Genomic DNA, 15,839 nt, shown 5'->3' with positions numbered 1-15,839 from the left:
ATAGAACAAAATGCCTGGGAGAGAACAGAGCGAGTTTGGTGATGGGGGGAATGATCAAATGCACACGGGACACCAGAGCGCAAGACTAGTGACCAACATGGCAAGGCAACCCGGACGTAGGGGCCCGATGGAGGGGCCCAGCGGAGGGGCCCAGCGGAGGGGCTGGCGCCCGAGATCTGTGCATTTGAAGGTAATCTGAGGGAACGTTAAAATATGGCTTTAATGAAAGACGTTCTACCTGAAGCTGATCTTGATAGAGCTTCATTGGTCCAAACTGAATCTCCTTGACTCTGTTCTGAAAAACAGAGGAAAACAAACAATAATGAAACCCAGATGATTTAGACGAGCCTTAAAAACAGGTTACAAAAAAAAAAAAAAATCAGGCTTCAGCATAGATGTTCACTGTTCCTTTGCATCCAGCCTATCAATCCTCAGACAGCAAACTTCTTCAAAACAAACTTCAACCCTCCTTCCTTACTACAAGGGCTTAGTATCCATAGCAACCCGGGCCCTCAGCGGACGGCCGTCCCTGCGGAATTCCTCCTCCTCCTCCTCCTCCTCTCCGTAAACAAACTGCACACGTGAGAGCAGGTCACATGGAAGTACAAATGCTGCGGGCTGATATCTGACAGGGAGGGGGGCACCTTATGTGGGGATGGGGGAATCATAACAAGCGATTTTATGTGATGTTTATTCTCGTTGTTGTCATCACCATGACGATGGAAAACAGGACAGAGCAGCGCCAATCTGACCCTAAAAAGTGTTGCCTGGTCACTTCGCGGCAGGTGGCTAAAGGCTTCTTAAGAAGGGTGGGGGGCACAGCAGGCTTCCTGATTTCAGCGGTCCATCATCTGAGAGGATAAGAGCAAGCGTGGCAGTTTGGAGCAGCAGAGCCATCCGGTCGGATCACATTCCCCCCCCCCCCCCCATTCACGTAGAGAGCTTGAGCTTGAGAAGAGTCAACGGGTGCAGAGAGCGTCAGCTGGGAAAGTCGCAGGGCGACAGGCCCTGGGAAGATTCGCAGAGATAAGTCGGTAAACAGCGAAGTGCGGAGCAGATGTGCAGAGCAGCGTGTCAAGCTATCCAGTCTGGCTGCATTTTCACCCGTGACGTAACCCTTAGGTGCCTACAGCAGAGAGGGCCGTGCATGACAGTCACGCTACAGTTACACTTAAAGCACACTGCGGTACATTTTGATCATTTCCTGTGACGCTGTACTGAAAACGCAGTTGATGGACAGATGCATGGCTAGAAAACGGAAAACGGCAAAGGGTGAACCACCCTAGAAAATTTGCTTCCGTCCGCCAGTTGGAGAAACGTACCAATGGGGACCTGCCCCCAAAACTGACTCCTGCTAGAGACCCAAACCAATAACAACCAGAATCTTGGCCGATCCAGGCATCATTTAATTGATCGGTACCAGTTACCACCAGGCAGAACCAAAAACCCAATCTATTCCACCTCCCACGTCTGCCTTATGTACATCAGCGACAGCAGATCGTAAGGATCCGTCACACACTGCAGTGATCCTGAGGCACGTGGGCAGAAAATAGAAACTGTCAAGATGTCAGCTGTCCGGAAATTCTTTATATCGAAAAGATGTGATGTTTGTGATGTTTGCAGAGCCGTACTTTCGAGAGAAAGGTGGCGACAGAGAGTCATTCAATGCAACAAATCTAATCAGGCACTTTCAGAAACATCACAAGGAACAATACTATCGATATCGCGAGGCTTACTCAGACGACGAATACACCACCTATGCGTAGGTGTATTTAAATATTTATTGATATATTAGATTAGACTTAGAGCCTGTAGATATACATGGCAAATGGATGGGAAAGAAGGAAAAAAAACGCAGACCAGTAGTGGGTGGAGATGCAGAAGACCTTCAGCATGCACAAAACCTGGAGCGGACAGCGGCAGGGTGGAGAACAGTGACAGGCACTCACAAGCACACAGGTTTATAGAGCTCGTAAAGATCATTATGATGTAATTAGGAGCCTGCATCAAAAGTGGCCTGCATATAACACAAGGCTGCGGTCTAAAGAGCGACCTCACTGCGCATTTCCTGACTTTATCTAATCTGTGAAAACAAACAGCTCCAGGAAGCCGGCGGCCCTCTGAACAGGCCAATACAGCACAGTAACAGCACCTACAACCAGAGACAACAGTTACACCTCCTGGTATCTGTGCTCGCATTCAACACGGCCGATTTTAACCTCGACCCAGGAAACCTCCTGGCAAGCTGGTCCCTACACCCCAGTTCGAACGGGCTGCACCGAGCCTTGCGTTTCCCCGAATGCCATGCGACAGATGCGGCCGTGGGCCAGTGCAGCCTTTACTCGGCACGACCGCCTGTCACTTCCTGTCTGCCGGACGCATCCGGCCCCGTGGATCCGAGGGACCACAAAGTCATCCACACAAGCTGAGAGAGCGGCCTTCCACCCCCGTGAAAAACAGGAAACGCGATGACATTGTTCGGGGCGCCCAGACGGACAGGGTCAGCGGCTTCCTGCCAGTGGCCACAGTGACCGCGGTGACCGCAGGGAGGGGTGGGCAGTGCTGGGAAGACCCAGAAACCTTCACATACAACACCATAAAGCTGCATTAGAAAAAAAAATAATAAATTCCAAAGCAGGTCCACAGCAAGCTAACTGGCTTAAAAAAAAGCCTAAAAATACAATGAAAAAAATTCAGATAAATGGCTTACCACAGTTTATGCATCATTTTATTAACAGTCATGGTCTATCTTGAAACAAGCATCTACAGGATGGGAGACATCAAAACCCAGAAAAGAACTACTGTAGAACTACAGACTACTGTGGATTAGAAATGGGGAGGGGCTTAGGAGGGAGGGGCTTAGGAGGGAGGGGCTTAGGAGGGAGGGGCCAGGGGACAGCCAGCAGAGTTCAGCGCTGTCGTGATTCTCAGGCGGCAGCTGCGATCATCTGCAAAGCCAGTGATCATCAAAGAGCAAAAGCTGGCCCCACTGAAACCTTACCAACAGCACATACTATTCAGTCATCCACACTAAATAAGTCAATCACCGCAGCAATAATCGCCAAACTGAAGATCTCGCTTTGGGTGCTGACCAGGACAGGAAGCCAGCTTGGAGCTCCCCGACCTCCAGGGACTCGTGCAATGACTTGAGGAGCAGGTTGGGGGGACCAGTTAGAAGATGCGTACAATCGATGGAATGGTCCAAATGGTCTTGTTTGGGGATGAGGAATGGTTTCCGTTCCCAGCCTCAGGTGACGTCCCCCTGTGCCAGCAACTGCCCTTTGAGCCAAGCCAAGAGGCAGTATGGGAGATCGACAGCGCTTCAGCTCGTAGCCAAACTGCAGGCCGTACATGCTTTTAATAGCTGTGGCGGACACTCTGTTATGACAATGCTATTCTTCAGAGAGGCGTTTAGTACTAGATGTGTCACTAGATGTGACAGGGGGGGGAGAGGGACACAGGCATGATGTCAGAGGTCCAGCAGGAAGTTACCCAAAGCCCCAAGCCCACAACTTTCCCAGCATGCCCAGCTCACAAACAAAAATGTGCCTCGACAAGCCTTTCATATCCCCAACTGTCAATACAGCTTCCATTTATAGCGTCTCTTCCAACATGTTATCCAATTTCAGTCTGAAGTTCAAAGGTGATCCTTGACTTGGTATTTGGTTTTATGAAGCCCTCAGAGCAGGGAGAAAAAAAAAAAAAAAAAAAAAATCATAGGAATTTTTGCACCACACAAAGCCCACGTAGACCCTCTGAGAACAACGGCCCAGAAAGACACCTGCCCTGTCCATCACTGACCTGAGACACCAGAACGATAAGCACGCCGACAGCACGGCATCATGGGAACACGTCGACCTTGAGCCACCCGTCCTTTCTCCCCAACTTCAGCAGATAAACGGCGCCAGTGACAGATTACACACAGACACCACATATGCAGCAGACAAACCACCGGATATGAGGAAGATTCCCAAAACAGAATTAAATCTGCGCTTTCTTACCATTAGTGACCACAGACTGTCATGGGAAGCCTTAAATATCGACCATCCATTCTTAGATACTTATCCAGTGGGTTTTTTTAACTGGTACTTAACCTAACTAAGCACACATACATATGTACATCATAAAAGTTACCAAAGGGGATATGAGCCAAGAGTACACAATCCTGAGAGACATGGGCAAGATCAACCAAGAGCGAAACCAGCTGGAGACTAGAGCTGCCAACTCTCACGCATCTGGAGTGACGTTCACACTCTCAGACTCTCACACTCACGCAAGAAATCTTATGGCAAATCTATATTATTTCATTATAAACCTAAAATTTGCTACAACAAAAGTACTGGGGTAGTTTGCAAACCCTACAGGCTGTTTAAAAGGTAATAAAACTGCTACATACATGTAAATGTGTGTGTATGTGAATGAAGACTTGACTCTAATTGAATATCTCACGCCAGCCAGCTCACCAAAGTCAGCAGCGCTGACTAGTTCAGATCAAAAAGATTCAGTCTTTCCACCGAGTTGGGGATTTGGCATTAGGCTCCTAATGACACTTTGAAGACAACCACGGATTTGGTGAAGGCAACAACAAATGAATCAGGAAAAATGCAGACTCTGACAAAAAAAAAGGTTGAATTTAAAAACATTGTCCACTCTTGTGAGCAGACAGCTACTGTGAGAAGGTGGAGTCAGCTCACAAGCAATATGTTCTGGGTCATGTGATCAGATTGTGTCCCTGACAATATCGTGGTGTCAGTGTTGGACACGTTCTGGTTTTCGAAACCTTGAATGAGACAGACGGACAGACTGCTGCTCTCCCAAAGGGCTTCGCTTGCTTCGCACTGCATGATGGGTAATACACAGGCTTACAACACGGCAGTAAATTACCATCAAAGTTCAGGAACAGTTTGTTAATAGCCACTCACGTCAGCTTGGGTTCTGTAACACAGATAAATTACATACATCTACTACTTTCTGTCATTCATATCACAATCAGAATGAACTTTCACAAACAGAGGGAAGTATGCAACAGTGCACTTCTGCGGTCCAGCTTCCAATCTCTCTCGCAAGCACACCGATGTCAACCCAAACAAATCAGACTGATCTGTCTGCTACTTCACCCCTGTTCTTGAAGGGGCGGTGCCCTGCAGCGACTCTCAAAATATTGCGCTTATCAGAGGAATCTGAAGGGGCATTTTGCGCATGTTGCTGCACACACATGCCAGAAGGTGAGATACAGCCCATCCCAAGCAGATACCAGCGACACCACATGACAGATCCTCCTAAGAGGCAGTGAAAGCTGGCCTGACTTCTCCCCATGGCCCTACGAAGAGTCGTGCAGGTTTAGCAGCTGCCAATAAGGCAAGTAACGTGGTACCAGCACAGTGCATCCAGCCCCATCTGTATAGATCAACCAGCAAAGAGCTTCATACCAGCCCAACCCTTAGAAACCATCGACTTGCAGCAATTTTCATGCTTTAAACCTGCCATCCACAGCTTCTCTCAGTTACGCCGTCGACGGTCCTGAGGTTCTGCTGCTCCTGTGCCACATCTACAGCCAACTTACTGGACATTAGACTTCCATCCCACAAATGGACACCACCACAGACCTCACTCTGCACACTGGTCACCTGGGTAACATCGTTTCCCTTTCCAGCCTGAAAGGAGGTCATGTTCTCCAGCACTCAAAACCAACTGAGGAGGTCAGGCCCAGCTGTTTCAGGGCAAGGCGTAACACTCGTCACGGATGCAATTTCAAACGACCATCAGATACTAATGGCAAGCACAGTGGGTAATGCAGGGAATTAAAATATTCGCGTTTTAATCATTATGGAAGACTGATTTTCTTTTAAAGGGTTCCAGTTGTGCCAGACGTATGGTTGAATAACAAAATAAATGTAATGATTCTGAAAAATCCAGGAAATGTGCAAGTAGCTCATTTGTTTCATGCTTCTTAAAAACGGTAGCTTCTCTCTGCTGCCGTGTATAAAAAACCTAAAATGAGAACAAGAGAACTAACCTCTGATCCCATCTGTCCTCAGTCTGCTCACGTCATGCTCACAGTCTGTGGAGCACCTGGAATGTGGTAGGCTGTACGTCAGGGCCCTACATACCACCATACTGGTCTTGCCAGGCGAGAGGGCGGAGCCCAGGCGAGAGGGCGGAGCCCAGAAGAGCCCCTCCCACCTGCCTCCAGTCATCTGTGACCTTTTGTCCACACATGCTGCTGGAAGAGTCCTTGGCCACAGAGCCGCCAATGTCCCTAAAGCTGCCTGGTTATCAGCCTGTAACCAGCTGTCGAGCACGTTTTTATCCTGCAGAGGTGATAATTACGGACATGCACAGCCATGGACTGGAAACAAAACAGCTTTGGATGAAGAATTCTCTCTCTGCGCCTGTAACCAAATAACTCAGCATCCGATCCCAAAGTTGAACCAACCTTTTCAGACTTGTGTATTTGCAGGTTCAGGATTTAGAAGTACGGGGGGGGGGGGGGGGCAGGGGGCAGGGGTCTCGGGGTAACAGCAGGAGTAGAAACGCAGGTGCGAAGCGTCACATGGCTGGAAAATATCAGGCCCGCCAGGTCAAAACAGCGCAACTCCTCTTGTTGTAAATAACACCACTGCTCAATTCAAAAGTCCAATACTAGTGAAAACGAACAACTAAACCCCATTCATATCAAGAAAAAAATAAAAAATAAATAAAATCACAACTGATTCTTAAGCCACAAACAACAGCCTACTCCCCGAATACGTATGTGCAAATCAACTATTGACACAGTTAACTGTTACGGCTGTTGACAGAAACCTACAGAAACAGGAGAAGGTTTGATATGCTAACGCACGTCAACACATGTGCGGCGTAACGTTCACAATTGGAGCCTTCGCTCCCCGAAGGCCACATGACCAAATAACCTTAAATAACCTCAGCGCCAAGGCCGTGACTCTCACCGAAAAAAAGTCTCTTACGTCACGAGGGAGCTGGGGAGGGAGAAGATGCCCAGCGGGCTTCCTGGCACCGTCACACCACGAGCCTCTGAAACGCATGAAGACGCTAGATAAGACCATCAGAAAGCCCAGCTCTCTTTATCGTCATCTGCTTATTAAACGGTTTACGCCATCGATTCGCAGCCTCGCATCGCCTTTCATATCTTCCAGATTAACATGCCAAAGGCTCACGCCTCTCATTACCCCCCCCGCTACCACTTCCAGCACTAAGCTAATTAGGTCACCCTTCCCATCCACCCAAGAGGGGCTCTTTTCACAGATCTATGCCACAAATGGTAAGAGGGCACAGGGAGGAATCTTTGCATGCGGGGGCCCAAGCCTCCCCAGGTCTCCCCAGGCCTCATCCCTGCTCCGTGACCCACCCCCCCAGCTCACGTCACAGCCACACACCTCCCAGTGTACATACCTAGAAAGAACCATTTTAAAAAAAGGTATATATGAAAGGACAGATTCACGGTCAGCAGGATGGTGCACCCCATTAGCTGCACAACAAGAAAGACAGCAGAAGAGGTGATGGGATAACGATGAGTGGGATGGCTCCCCCCGGAGGCAGGGATGTCCCATCCCAGTACCATCATTCTCCCGTTTATAATATATCCAGTATAGTCATTTGCAGTGTTAAACATTTCAATAGCTGAATATTTAGTGGTGCAACTCAGCTCCCCAAAGCACAACACAAAGCACAATTCTCTGTCTGAGGCATGGTGCACTCAGCAACCAGCTCTGAACAGGAGCCCCCCCCCCCCCACACAAAGCAGGACACGTCACACCAAATGAATGAATGCATCTCTTCGCGTCCAAGTCACTGCCTTGCGTTTTGTCCCTGCCCCTCTCACAGGCATGACGGACTACCCCCCAGCCAAGGCTATGGGGGGGGGACTTTAGGGTTCGGTCCTCTGCCCGGCTGCCCTCCAAAAGTCCTAGGCAACGGCTCAGCTCGGATGCTACCAGGGGTTTTGGCGGCGTGGCCTCTGGCAACCCAGTAAAAAATGCTCCTTGCCAGCATTGCAGCCCGGAGAAGCAGCAGCAATCCCTCTGTCTTATGGCAGGCATTACCTCAGCTAGAGATCGAACCAATAAATGATGAAATGAGCTGATGGAGGATGGAAGTTCCCCAGATGGGACTGAAAAGCACACTCTGCGTGGACGAGCTCCGGTAAAGGCCATAAGTCACAACGGCGAGAATGACCGCAATCCCTCGCACAGCAACCCTTGAATACAGAAGTGAGCATTTCCCAGGCGCAACATCCCCCCCCCCCCCCGGCAACTACACATTTGGCTTGAGACTCTGACCTAAAAGGAGACAGGAGACAGGAGCAGAGAAGGAACTATAGGGGACACAAACCCAATAGAAAGTTCTGATGATCTTGGCAGCCAAAAACAGTCAGTATGGTTCAGACATCTAAAGGGTCTGTCCCCTGCAGAGCCCCTGTCCCCCCTTTTCTCCCCACCAGGAGACAACCATACCCATTCCCTTTACAGCAGTGTTTCCCAACCCGGTCCTCAGGGACCCACAGACGGTCTACGTTTTTGCTATATCCCAGCTCCCATCAAAAATGTGGAGCGTCTGCAGGCCCCGAGAAGCAGGTTGAGAAACACTGCTTCACAGTAAACTCCCCTTCATGCTCAAAGGACAATGTGCTTCCCCCTGTAGGAGGGAGCCTGAACTGGACCAACCCCAAAACAAGAACAAAAAAACAAACAAAAAAATAAATAAAAAAATGGGATGGACACCAGGCTCATCACGAGCCTTGGGCACCTGCAGCCGAAAGCCCAAACAAATCCAAACGAGCCCCGAATGATTCGTTTGGCTCCATCCAACCATGCTCTCAGTTTGAAGACAGATTGGGGCTTGGGGCTAAGCCCCAGAAGTCTTTAGATCGCGCTTCCCAACCCATTCCCCAGGGACCCACACACAGTCCACATTTTTGCTCCTTCCCAGGAGTCCTCATTTTTGCTCCCTCCCAGTTCCCAGACTGTCTGCGGGTCCCCGAGGACCGGATTGGGAAACATTGCTTTAGAAGTTTAGATCCTAGCGGCACCCCTGTTGGACACACTCAGTAATGCAATCAAAACTTCAAAATGATGAATTCTCTCATAACTTTATATACTCATACTTTCATAAGTACTCTCATACTTTATAAGAAGGTTTGCTAAGTAGCCAACAGAGACCTTCTGTACATACCGTTGCCCAGATGGTCTCCTTGACCAGATCTTCCAGGCTGAACACACCTCCTGTTGCACCCAATCCCACAAGAGCCACCCGGCTAAAGTAACCATCACTACCAGCAGAATGCAACAGCCAACAAGAGACCCGAGACCATGAGCTCCTAAAAGCTGAAGGCTCTCATTTGATAAACTGTCTAAGAGCCCAAGGGCTACCTACTGCTGTAAACGCAGCAGCAAGAGACTCTAGCGAAGGGTAACGGTGCCATTCTTGTGTCTCTGAAGTTCTCCATCATCACCCAAGGACAAATTAGACACAGAGCACAGCAGCTCCATGCAAAACAAGTGTAAATAACTGAAGATTGTGATGTTTCCCTTTTATGACTATATTACAGAAGTGATTTTAAGACTGACCAGCAGTATCACACAAGTTTATGAAAGTTGTAAATTAAATAGAATCCAGCTGCACTGGGCTTGAAGTAAGCAATAATTTTTACCCTGCAGCATGTCAGCATATGAAAGAGATCAACGCAAAAATGATCTGACTGTCAGCGACCTGGAGCTGAAGCAAACACCTGCCAAAAGCCAAAAAGGTCTGTCTAACAGCACGGCCCTGCTCCCGATTCTGATTTACGGGAGGTTTTTACTACAGTTTCATAGAAACGCCATTGCGATCCGAAAAACCGGGAGCCGCAGGGAGACGCTATCCCAGGAGACGCGACCGCCACGGTCAGTTTGTCACCACATCACCCCCCTGTGCCATGACATCCTGCAGACCTGCTCCCCAACTGCAGCTAAGCACATATCATAGAAGGAAGGGCGAGACTCAAACCGAGATCACCATCCCAAACAAGAGACCCCATCTCTGAAGCGTCTATGAGCCGAACCACGGAGGCCTCTTATTTACCCCCCCAGGCAAAACACGCCAATTCTGCCACGCAGTGAAGTGCAGGCACCCTGTCTGACTACCTGGGAATCGAGGTGTGTGATGGATGCCTTTCACAGGCAACAAAGCACTTAAAGGCTCATTATTCCAGCCCACTGTGGAGTAGCGGGGTCCTTCAGTGTGTTCCCATGCTTTCACGACATCCTTAAACGAGCAGGAAATTACCCGCTGGCAAAAAACCAGAAGAGTAACAGGGCATGTAACAAATATTTTTTAAAAACTATGACAGTCTAAGGGGTGGGGTCCACAGAGATTTAACCGCTTCTTTGTGCTTAAAATAGTCAGGTTGCTGGACCAAAGTTGAAAATGGAAAATCGAGCTGAATAAAATTGGCAAAAAAACATTAGGAGGGTGTGTGTTGGGACTTCTCTTCCTACATGTGCCAAACAGCACAGCAGAGCCAGTGACACTGTCCTCTCTCCATGACAAAGTGCGTCGGTTGTACGCACTGTGACCTAACAGAACCAGCCAGTGTTCACCCAGCCCAAGGGGGGAAACGTACCCAGGGGAGGGGATAAAGAGAAACATGCACTAAAGGAGCACAAGTGAGCACACTCAAGACTGTGTCTGAATATAAACTGCAATTAAGACTGATTCTTCTTAAATAAATATAGGGCTGCCTCAACTTTGCATACAAACCAAGCAGGAGATCAAGAATGAAGGGTTTGAGCAAACAGTACAAATAAACCAGGAACCAGTTCCAGTGTGGACAGATATCTGCTTACATCTCCACTGCCAGTCTTACGAAGTGCACATCTAGCACATACGATTTCCTACCTGTGCAACAAAACAACCCTTTACACCAATGAGACTCCTCACTAACTGACCCACTTGGACCAGTACCCCCATTGAACAGTACGGCACATTCGCAGTTACATTGAACAGCGTGAAGCACATCGACGCAAAAGCAAATCGCACGCAGCAGCATAATGACAGCGAAGGCCACCGTTTGCCATTTCATAAGGCATAGCATGTACGGCTTCCAGTGATGCCCTTCCAAAAGTGCAAGTACTGACACTCCCGTTTTCAGGTTGTATGGGATGAGGATTTATGAGTCCGTGAAGCCCAAAGAGAGGGGAGATGGAGAGGAGATGGAGAGGAAAGGGCTGCCGCACAGCTGGGCTTATTGCCATGTCGCTGCTGAAGTACAGCCACAAGCTACAAAACTTATTCCCCACATGCACCGTTCAGGGAGGACTCTCTCCAAGAAAGCGTGAGATCACATCCACCTCCAAGATCCGCCGGAGACCGGATGATTTGGCCAGAGGCGACGGTGAAGCGGCTACGTCCGGACTTCGCCTTGCCCTCTGCGCCGCACTCGGATAAAACAGGATGCCCCCATCGGCGGCACGACGGGCGCATCGGAGTCGGGGAGCCGCTGCGGTGGATGACACTCACCTTCCAGGCGGCGGCTTTAGCGGAGGAGCCGACGGCGGAGTTTCTCTGCTGCCGCGCCTGTAAGGCGGCACTGGGCTGCTGCGGCGGCGGCGGGTGCGAATCCTCCGCCTCTTTTCCGCTGTGATACACCACCCTATCCGATATATGGATGCTGGAGGCGCAGCCCATGCTTTCACCACACTGCGGCCAGATCCTTCTCGCTTCTTCGTGTCCCCCTCCCTCCTCCGAGGATTCCCTAGCTCTGCCCTGATAAGGTTTTATTCTTCCTTTAATTCACCAATTTCCCCCACAGAGACTGTAAATAATGTCTTTCCCCACCAACCAACTAGGAAACCGATTTCTTTCAGGCGCCTCTTAATAAATAAATGACATATGCTTTGCAAACGCACGATTCTCTTGCAAAAACATACGTCTAGAGGCAAATCTAGTTTGGCAACTAAATTCCTTACGCTGTATCCCCTGCGCTGAGTTCCCCTCATTGTAATCCTCCCATCTCTCCATTAACAAAAGCTTTACACTTTTCCTCCATTCCAAATGAAGTAGTCTCTATCATAGCAGGAAAAGTGAGTGCAACTGCTTTATCCATTGTTCGGCCAAGCTTGCCACAGAAATTATTTCCGCCCAAAAACACATCTTTTTTTATCCCAAAAGATCTTCAGTTTACCATCGGACAAATTTAATGCTACTATCTTCACTTCTGGACACAGGATCCGATCCTGTCCCCTCTCGAGTTTTTTCCATCATCAACAGGCTGAAATGTGCACCAAACAGACTGACACTCTTGCAAGTCCTAATTGGAAAAATCTTCGACACAAACAAAACGCTTCTTGCCGAAATATATCCATATACCTGTCAGGGAAAAAAAAACACAATTTTAGAAAAATATAATAATCTGCGTAAAACCTTCCAAAATGATTTTAACATGTAAAAACCTAATTAGAAAAGTAAGTTTAAACTAAGTAATGAGTATCAAAGGCCCACGATATTTCCTCTCAAAAAATGTGAAGACAGTTAAATATTCTCGGGACTAACAGTAACTCTGGAATATGCAATCGTTTAGAAAATAAAAAAAAAGCTTTGCGTACTTTATTTCAGCTTGCAAATAAACAAGGTTTCGCCTGTCACTTATAATCTAAATCTAAATGCAAAGCCCCACGGCTACTAAACGCCGTCTTGCGCTGGTCCTTCCCTGCCCCTCCAATTCTCCAGTGCTGCTTGACAGCCGCGGATCCAATAAAAGCCCCCGCAAGGCTTGACCTACAGCCTCTACTGACGTCAATGCAAATGAATAGCGGCAGACCAATCAGAGGCGACCTCCCCCGAGCAGGGCGGGACCCGCTATTAGGAGGTAACTTTAAACTTGCCTTCAGCGTCCGCGAGTTCACGCCTGTAGATTGCAGGGGGTCGCCGAAGGCGCGCGGGTCTTCACGCTTAGCGGCGCTGTTAACCGATCATGCGCAAAGGAATCTCCGCGTTTGATAAGACCATATACTCTACTTAGCCTTGCGCAAAGTAGCAAAAGGCAGATTCTCTGAACCAACCTCAAATGTTATTCAAAAACATTGTAGATATAATATCCAGCCATTTTCCAAAAGCGCTTATCCTACTGGGTCGCGGGGGATCCGGAGCCAATCCCGGAAGCAATGGGCACGAGGCAGGGAACAACCCAGGATGAGGGGCCAGCCCATCACAGGGCACACTCACACACCAGTCAGATATAATATCAATATATGTAAATAAAATAATCAATAAACTGTATTTAATAATATAAACTTGTAACTACTCCGTTCAACTTTAACAATTAACACTTTGTTTTTGTTAATAATTATAGTCCCCAATGTTCATCCTTTAAAGTCTACTATTAGGGTCCAGGGGATCCTAGTGGGTGGCCAAAGAGGCATGTCAAAGAATTCTGGGCCCCTTGACAGAATGTCACCCTGGGCCCCCTTGCTGCATTCTGCCAAATGGAGGGGGGGGTGCCCCCTCAGGCCACCTCCAGTCTAGGGCACAATAACGAATGCCTGTCCTATGCTGACGCCATTATGTGTGTGAAAACGGCTCATTGCTGAAATTCCTGTGAAGATAAAACATGTCAGCCCATCTGCTTTGGTGTTGCTCTGCGGAATTACAGTGTTTAGTCATAAATAAGCACAACGGTACGGTTCGGGAACACATGGACCACAGTGTGACACTGTACCAATAATCATTATCAATTATTTCAATGGCAAATCAAGCCAGTTAAGTGACAAACATGTTTGACATTTGCTTGACTGGTTTCTGTGTTCCCAGTGAGAAGTGGGAACTGGGTTGGAAGGAAATGTCCAGTAAATTGGAGTGCAGCGCCAGACCTCCCATGCATGAATCAGAAACCATATACAGTCGAGTAATTTACCTGTAGCAACTTAGCAGGGCATTTGATGGCTCAGTGAGCAGCATGACCGCACCACTGGGCTGGGGGTTTGAATCCCACCTGTGCTCTGTACGTGGAGTTTGCTCGTTCTCCCAGTGTTGCACTCGTTCACTCCAGGTGATCTGGTTGCCTCCCGCAGTCCAGAGATATGCAGTTGGGCTGATCAGGATCTCTGCATTGCCTGTGGTGCATGACTGTGCTGCTGTGTAAACCCTCTGCTGACCTAGGCACAGTGTCCCCCCTGCCATAGGACCTGTGCTCCCCGCAGAGGCGTCTAGGGGTGTCGGCACCTCGCCAGATTCAGAGGGCCCACACTTGACCCTTAAATATCGAAAATTAGGTAGGAGGGATCAAGGTGACATTCCGTTATTGCACCCAGAATTTATAGGTACGTTGTGGCTGCCTGTGATTGGCTGCAGGCTCCAGGGATCGGATAAGCCTCCTCAGTGTGATCCCATGTTCTCAAAGCAATTTAATGCATGTTAATTATATTCTATGGATGACATATTTGTGGTTTATAAATTCCCCGTGCTAGAATTTATATATATTGAATTCAATCATGCTAATGGTTTGCTAATTAAAATGGTTATATTTAAACATCTAGAACTCCTGAAAGGTTTTGTAATCCTTTAAATTTTACATGGTAATTAAATTTATTTAATATAATATAAAATTATGTAGAACTATCAAAATTTCCCTAAGACTTATACTAATAGAATCCACATCTAAAAAATTAGTGACGGCCACTGACGAACTCAAAGAGAAGTTTACGGTGTGTCTCGGGCGCCCTCTATTGATTAAATCAGGCGTAGCACTCACGACGCCAAATCGCGTACCGCGTGAGTGCGAAAGTTTATTGGTTTTTCAAAATAAAAGAAGTTGAAACCAACAATAATGCAGAACCAATAAAGTAAAGTAGTGTTATCATAACGAATTCTCTCTTCCCAAGAGGATTTCTCATTTAGGCACCTAACAAAATGACATTTTATAATCAAGACACTGAAGAACAATACGAACATTTCCTTTGAGCAGAATGTTTCTCTGGCGTCCATCTTGATTTGCCACAATTTAGGAGACACTCACAGCAAATGGTCTTGGCCCAGGTCATCTAAAGCACAGAATGCAAGTAGGAAGGAGGGTTGCACTTTAGTTAGTGTACCTGCAAAGCTCTTACTGTGTAATGTGTATTAAGAACATGAAAACAGATGGGTTATGTAAATGTTTAATGTGATACATGAACATTTATCCCACTCTGTCGAAATTCGCTGTTGCATATTTGTCTGGCTTGGCAATGCATCGATAGCAATACTAGACATTCAGTTGCAATCGGTGATATTTCTTCACACTTCGGAATGATCAGTTTTCTCGGTCGAATAATTTATTAAACTTCTCTAAAGTACTGCACACATCTTTACTAAAAGCAGCCTAAGCATACAGTACCAATCAAAATTTCGGACACGCCAAGACGCCTACAAAGGAGAGTGATAAAATGTCACATCGCATGACCTGGCATAACACACTAAAAATGGTTTCAGAGAAGGTTGACCAGAGTGTGAAGGAAAAGTGGCCAATGAGAGCTCAGCATATATGTGGGACCTCCTTCAGGACAGCTGGAAAGGCATCCCAGGAAGCCACATCATGAAAAATGACCTAGAGGACAAAGGATAGGGTCAGCCAGTTCCTGGAGCAATTGGAGTTAAGGGCCTTGCTCAAGGCCCTGATGGTGGGATCATTCCGCTGACTGTGGGATTTGAACCAGCAACCTTCTGAGTCCCAACCCACAGAGTGCATAATTCTATATGTGTTATTTTATAGTTGTGATATCTTTATAATTATTTTAAAATGTAGAAAACTGTAATAAAAGCTTCATTTAGTAAAGAGTAAACACAAGCTGCGAACAATACTTGTTGGAGCC

General features: G+C 47.7%; 1 protein-coding gene across 1 annotated transcript in view; it reads right to left on the bottom strand.

The window, feature by feature from the left end:
• LOC125706388 (high affinity cAMP-specific and IBMX-insensitive 3',5'-cyclic phosphodiesterase 8A-like) overlaps positions 1-12,748 on the bottom strand; it is a 28,119-nt gene extending 15,371 nt beyond the window's left edge. Inside the window, exons 1-3 of the mRNA XM_048973063.1 lie at positions 12,600-12,748; positions 11,515-12,363; positions 232-295 (exon numbers count right to left, since the gene is read on the bottom strand). Of these exons, the coding sequence (XP_048829020.1) occupies positions 232-295; positions 11,515-11,682 (232 nt within the window). The 5' untranslated portion in view covers positions 11,683-12,363; positions 12,600-12,748. The remainder of the gene's footprint in view (positions 1-231; positions 296-11,514; positions 12,364-12,599) is intronic.
• Positions 12,749-15,839: the final 3,091 nt, after the last annotated feature.

This window comes from Brienomyrus brachyistius, chromosome 13 (genome assembly GCF_023856365.1).
Source record: "Brienomyrus brachyistius isolate T26 chromosome 13, BBRACH_0.4, whole genome shotgun sequence".
Classification (NCBI taxonomy): domain Eukaryota; kingdom Metazoa; phylum Chordata; class Actinopteri; order Osteoglossiformes; family Mormyridae; genus Brienomyrus; species Brienomyrus brachyistius.
This window is presented reverse-complemented; position numbering and strand designations above follow the sequence as displayed.